General features: G+C 30.5%; 1 protein-coding gene across 1 annotated transcript in view; it reads right to left on the reverse strand.

Annotated features, from left to right (window-relative positions):
- FOXP2 (forkhead box P2) overlaps positions 1-7,500 on the reverse strand; it is a 586,718-nt gene that overhangs the window by 256,070 nt on the left and 323,148 nt on the right. Inside the window, exon 4 of the mRNA XM_032275664.1 lies at positions 1,785-1,962. Coding sequence (XP_032131555.1) covers positions 1,785-1,952 — 168 coding nt within the window. The 5' untranslated portion in view covers positions 1,953-1,962. The remainder of the gene's footprint in view (positions 1-1,784; positions 1,963-7,500) is intronic.

The following is a 7,500-nucleotide window of genomic DNA, read 5'->3' on the forward strand; positions in this document are numbered from 1 at the left end:
AGGGCATAACTTTTGTATTTACTCTTGTTTATGGTTTACATAAAGAACTGCATAGAAAAAAGTAAACTTCAAACTCAGGTTATAAACACACCTTACAGACCTAATCAAAATGCCTCCAGAGTACTAAAATCTATAGCTATGATTTTACTCATTTTCTGTTTATTTAAGATCTAATTGGAACTATGAAAATAAACATTTCTTGGCATTTTTCGTAACCTATCATCTATTGATATGGAACTGCAATGTTCATTTTAGATTATTATTTTTACTTGCCTTTATACATGCAATCCACTGGATTTGCAGGCAAAATTGAATCTGGCTAAAAATGTTTAGAACTCTTATTTAGGGGAGTTAGTAGGAATATTGCAGCATTCCACTGGTGCGATATTTCCTGCAAATACACTAAAGGCAGAAAAGGGCTGTCCTGAAAACTGCATTTATTAAAGTTATCTGTAAAATAAACGAATCCTGGGACTGTGGTAGGCGTTTAATTCCTATGATTGTTAAAATAAAATATAAATTGTTTTCCTAATAGTTATTGTCTGAGAAGAAAATGACAATTCTAAAATAATAAATAGCCCATTTAAAAGTATATGTAGCTCTTATAAAAGATTATTCTTGAAAACAGTGCCTAAAGGTTAAGACATTATTCAATCCATGTAACTTTTTAAATGCTGTATTTTTTAAAATAACGTTTCTATTAAATTTTACTCTAGTGTGGGCATTTGCTTTAATTTTTGAGATGCTTTCTTTCTCATTATATACCACCTTAAAATGTGAATTATTTCACATAAATTGAAACAGTTGCAGTAATAATCCATTATTTTAATGGATATAATTTTAATGATTTTTAGGTGTTTAGTTCGAGTGAAATCCAGAGTTCCAAAGAAATAATGTTTATTTTAAAACAAATACAAACTTATTTTCAAACAAGTGTACTCATTCTGGCCTAATATAAGTATATGCTTACAAAGCTTCCTTTTCTCTGTCACTGTTTCTACAGACTTGAGTCAGTGAAGAATGAAGTGGCTGTTTTTTGGTTGAAAAGAAAATTTTTTTTTTTTTTTACAAAATCAGGAAAAATGATTCTATCTTATAAAATGAATAACAGACTACTTAAAAGTGTATCTTTATTTTGTATTTTTTACTTTTCCAGATAGAAAGAGAATATTGTATTTTATGAGACACTAGGAGAACACAAAAAAGTGCTCTTTAATGTTATTGAAAGGTCTACATTCAAAATATCTTGGAATAAATTTCAAGAACAGCAACAGATCGTAGTGTTTACATGATTTACAATCTCTCAGCAGATTTCAACTAATTAGTAGCTAATATTTGCAGCTATCACAGGCAGGCATCTGTCTTGTGAAAAGTCCTTGTGGTCCTTTTCACCTTAGCTCAGACTTGAAGAAATTCATTGTATAAGCAAGTATCAAGTAATGTGGCCCTCTGGTGGAAAACTAAGTATCACGTTCTGCAGCACAATGTAAGAGAGTAAACTATAAGCTATAAAATATTTGTTACAAAGCTTTACAGACCTTCCAAAAATCATCCTATGAGTTTAATTAATATCCTGACACCTGAAGGGTACTCTGGTACTGGTATGACGTAACTAATATGAAAATCTTAGCTTTACTCATCCTTCAATCATGTTCCAAATAACAATAAATTCTTAGCTTCTTTTAGCTTAACACAACATGCTCAATTTGCTATGAATACATTTTTCATATTCAAGAAAACAAGCTTATTTGTTTTAAGGAAGTACTGAGGAAAACAAAACTTACCTGCTGTTGTTGCAGATGCAGCAGTTCTACTGTGCTTACTTCAGAGCTGGTGTCACCACTTGATCTTCCATCTCTGCTGCCAGCATCTAATTGGCTGCTTAGAGTGCTCATTCCATTTTGATTCATTGAACTGTTGCTTATTGTCTCTGTCGCAGATTCCTGCATCATGACTTAATACCTAAAAGTGATTAAGAAGTATCAATTAACACACGTTACACCTTCACACTTCCATTATCAAGATGTCCCTCTCTGCCAATTACAGAGACAGCATCTTTAGAAGGGGTGGGGGGAAGCCTTGAATAGTCATTTACCAAGGAAAGCAATACAAATTCAGCTTCCATCCAGATGCTAATCATTGAAATTATGGTTTCTATAAGAAATTTTTGTGTGGTTACATTTAACAGCCAAAGTAACGTACCAGGCATATAGCATGGTCAATAGCATTTATGAATGACCACATTTTAAAATCTACCTATAAAACCAGTTTAAAAGAAGGCACGATTGCACAGTCTGTTCTGTTTCCTATTATCTACCTTTGACAACCATGGATGACTATACAGCCTTATTTTAAATATTCACTATCTTGATTCTGTCAAAATTTTACAGCACATCTTATGCAAGGCTGTTGTTTAATGATGCACAGCTAATCATACAAAATTAAAATTTTGTAAGGGTGTTACAAATCATATGGTATCAACCAATGATAAATAGTATAATGGGTTTCTTTTTTTGTGACTAAATAAAATTTTGCCTTGGAGGCATTTTAAGAAAAAGCTCCTGCTGCAAACACGTCAGATATTGCCTATTTTTTTAATCAAACAGCTCATATTCATTTATTTTTCTGACATTTAAAACATTTAATACTGTCCTTCCTGGGAAGTAATTAAGCTTATGCATGAGCAGCAATCAAACTGTTCACTTGAAGATGACTTAAAACTCAATTTTAACATAGGCAAATAAATGAAAGATATAAAATTAATTTTCCAGGCATGTATAAGATATGAAAGCTGGAAATAAAATCTATCAAGAATATCACTAATGATTGTGCTAAAAACAGCATAAATTATGCATATTACCTTCTCTACAGTAATAAATGTTTTATCATTTTCACTGCATAAATATACTGTACTTTCAGGATAGCAATGAGATGTCCTGCCAAGATCAGTGGAAATCCTTGCAGTAAATAAAGAACCAATGTGCTCTTACAAACCAGAATTTCATAGTACATCCTGAATCTGTGGTTTAGAACGATCAGTTTTGGCTCTCAAAGACCTCTGAATCCTATGCCATAACCTAATGGATACACTTCTCTGCTTTACTTCTACGTACAGAATTTCAGAAACAACCTGGCTATGCTGTGACTTTAACAGTAATACCAGCTAGACAGTGGACTTAACCTAAAGTAAAGGACATTAAACTTGTCACTCATTCTAATTTTTTATATGATTTCAATATTTTAAACTTGACTATATTTTAATACTTTGTCCATTTAAAATTTTGAAATCCATTTATTATAAAGCAAATGCAAGCTTACTCTCTCTTCCTATCATGGAGAAATGTTTACTCCAGTTATCTTTTAAAATGTGATGCACACAAATAAACACTAGATACAAAAAGAATCACAGACACACCCAAAATACATTTTGGAATACCAATATTAAAATTGTTAAAAGTAATGTTTATAATAGTTTTAACAGATACTTTCATTAAAGCCTAAATTGTTAAATTATTTCTCCTACTCTTAAGAAGTCCATTTAAAAAAAAAAGACATACTGATTTAGAAAAAAACGTCAATAGCTGGACTAGCAAAGCAAGTTAGTGTAACAAAAACTACATATACAACATGAAGCTGTTTTGATAATTTAAAAAATACAACGGAAAACATGATTATAAAGGAAGTAATTGCTGTAATTACAGCAAACAACTTTTGAGCCAAATGTGTTTATAAACAAATAGATTTTGCTAAACATCTTACTGAACATTAACAAAGAAAAAAATCATATAAATTAAAACTGATACACAGTGATGGATTTTATAGGGAAAAAAACAAAGCTAACACTCCTTTCTGAGATTAGGCAGCTAATAAGTATTCAAATTAGGCATAAATTTTACATGCACAATGTTTAAAATATTCAGAGAAAAGGTCTGATTGCCTTTACTAGTTATATGAAAATTATAATTTCAATCCTCTCCAACTGTAGAAACAGGCATAATTTCTACATATTGCATTTAAATTTTACTTTTGACAACATATCTGGAATACATGTATATATGTGTGCTTTTATTTCATCGCCTAAATTATTTGAAATATTTATTGTTTCTGGAAAGAGTTAGCAACACAAGGAATAAAAATAAAGCACTATATTTTCAAATGTAGCAGACAGGTGCAGCATTTACTACTAAACTTTGGGGAGTAAATCTCAGGACCAATTGGATGAATTAAATAATTTTACAGGTATTACTGTGTTATAATCAAGGCCATCAAATAATTAAGAATAATCAACAAGCAAAGAGGCATGTGTCTAAATCTTTATTACAATTACAAAGAAAGACCTACAAAACTTATAATTCCTGTTAACTAAAGGATTTTATTATTATCCCTTGTGGAATTTTTGACTTTATAAAACCCTACAGTATAAACTGTGATTTACATTTTAAGTTCAATCATCTAAGAGTTTAATGCTTAAGAAAACTATAGCAGTGATAGCACTTTTTGCTCTACAAAAAAAGGAGTATCTGATCTAGCAGTTACATGAAAAAAGAAGGATGATTTTGTAATTAGATGATTATATTGTACATTTCACTTAAAGAAAAAAGCTTGGATGTCCAGTATAAAGGAGGAATTTTTCAAGGACAATGTAGATTATTTCTAGCATTTACTAAGTTTCTCTTGGTAACACTTCCACTTATTTTCCACTATAGGAAATATTTCCAGTACAATGTGAAGTCCTGTTTACTTTTAAGTATATTTTAAATAATAATAAATTCAGCATATTCCTTCAGAGTGGATGTGCTTGTGATCCCAAACATACCGAACTAAATTATTCATTCTTCTCAATCCCATCACAAACATTTTACAAAAATCAGTGAAAATAAATTCCAGATCATTAAAGGGAAAGATGAATCTGGGACTCCCTGTTTTAATGTTTGTCTGAACTGTAAGTTAAACCTTTAGGTCTTTCATCGTACACAACTTTTCAGCCACATCAGAAAATAAGTCTTCAGATCTTGCACTCAAACAATACAGTTCTACTTTTCTCCCCTGCATTAAGTTTTCTTTCCCTTCCTTTTTCTTTCTTCTTTTTTAAGCAAGTCACTATACAGATACTTATTCTCTACACCACTTCCCTTTTGAAACATTAAACTGACACTGGAACTGACTGCACAAGATTGCATTTTCTCTTCCTAAACAACTTGAATTGAAAGGTTACTTAGTGTAACAATATTTACTTGCAGAATTGTGTTGTTACCAAGGGTATAATGGATGGTGGCTATGCAGGTTTACGCAAGAATGAGTGAAGCATGAGGCATTAGCCATGTGTTTGACATGTTTCAAATTGCTATAATCCAGCATTAAACACACCCAGCAATTCATGCCATTTCTTGCAGCCATAATCTTGAATAAAGCGTGCACAACCACTTATTATATAAATTAGTATATGACTCCCTGTTATAGTCACAACAGTGCTTTTGTGTTTATTTTGCATCAAGATGTAGTCTTTTATTTGTACAAATAGCAGGATATAAAGACATAGCTCAATTAGACCTCCTTACTTTATGATAGGGTAGTACTGAATGCTAGGCTTGTTGTTTTTATTTCTTCCTCATAGAGTTATAGGTTCTATTGGTATAAAACAGTATCATGTGAGATAGTTACATGCCAGAGTGATAACAAAAACCTGCACATATCCTATTCTATATTTGCTGCAATGTTCAAAAGTTTGAAACTTGACCTGGGCAAGTATAGTTAATTGTGTTATCTCAGCCACCACCAGGGACACTATTGGTCCTTGTTGCTTACTCAAGTTTTCTCTATGGTCTTCTGTCTCATCTCTTCTCCCTCCCTGTTTCTTATGCTCCCTACCTCTTTTCCACTCCACATTCCCATGTCTATATGTGTGCATATGAATATGTGTATTACATATATATTTATAGAAAGATAGATCAATCTGTCTATATATGTCAAAGATTGTAAAGAAGATAAAAATAGCCTCCACTTTGAACCACACTCTGCAATCTACACAATCAGACACTCTGTTTTATAATCCTAGTGCCTTAATATTAATTCTCATTTTGGTGGGGGAGTCTTACTATTTAATCAAAACAAATGGATGAAAAAAAAATGACTTCCCAGAAAACTAAGAGCAAATAACAGTACATATAAAACATTTCCAACAATTTATTTCGTGAACTTTTCTTAAATAAAATCATTAGTGACCTTGAAAGACACTTTATGTCTAATATCTGATTCATTCCAGTGTCCAATTTATTTAATCAAATACAAACATTAAATTCAAAGAGTTCTGAATATGACACTTTAAGAAATGTAAACCATCAAACTAAAAACAAATATTCTTAAATGCTTCCTTAATCATTTATCAATCATCAGTATCAAACATCAAATATTTCTATGCAGATTCACACAAAAAAGTGTTAAATATTAAGAAAACATATGTAACAAGAAACCATATACGTTTACCTCAAAATATTAGTTAAATTCGGATTTTGAAAACTTGACTGTGATTTAAAACTTCTGAAAGAAACTAGCATTTAAATAATGATAACTCTTGTGCTCTAGTGGAATTAATTCATCATGGGCACCATGCATAGTGCATTTGAAAACCAGCACTGCTTTGCTTAAAGTCTTTAATGCTAAGATTGCCTAATAAATCAAAATGACAAATATGAAGGATATAGTTGAATATGTAAGAACAAAAATTGAAACAGCACATGAATATTTTCAATTTTTAAAAACTGAAACAGGGTGTCTTTTAAAACATGATTTGGGGAAGGGTATCTGTTATAGCAAATGACACTTTTATTAAAACAAGTGACAATTTTAAGTAAATTAAAATTAACTTGTTTATTAAGTATATGTTACTACTTTTTACTTATTTAAACAAAATGCCTAAAACGCTATAGACAAATAAAGGTTATTTTCTTGGGGAAAAAAAAGCGCTTTAGTAAAAATTCAGACTTTCATTCAAAAAGATTAATATTTCAAGAATACAAAGTTATGACATTTTAAAAAATATTTCTTAAAAAATGATGATGTCTACATTTTAGCAACGACAATACTGTTAGATCTTCAACAATAACAAAATCTAGGAAACATAAGCAGAACCAATGAAAAGCTTATCTTCCAATTCAATCAGCTGTTAATTAACTTAGCAGCTAAGTATATTATATTTTGCTCCTGGATAAAAAATAAAATACGTTTAAAGCAGAAACAAAACATAAATGTTTAATTATGAAAATATTATAAAATACTAAAATTAAGTATTTAATACTATGCTATTTCACTTAAAGAAAGTGCAATGAAGAATTTGAAAGAAGGTGGCTATGTAGATTTATTTTATTGCAACGTTATGATTCTGTATCTATAGTTCAGTAAGCCCTGTTCAGAAGTATAATTGAAAGAGATTTTATAATACTGATGATTTTGGTGAACTAATTACTCAAAAATATATTTCAAAACTGTATTTTTACATTACTC

Source organism: Sapajus apella, unplaced genomic scaffold (assembly GCF_009761245.1).
Source record: "Sapajus apella isolate SASKATOON/1434 unplaced genomic scaffold, GSC_monkey_1.0 scaffold7, whole genome shotgun sequence".
NCBI classification, from domain to species: domain Eukaryota; kingdom Metazoa; phylum Chordata; class Mammalia; order Primates; family Cebidae; genus Sapajus; species Sapajus apella.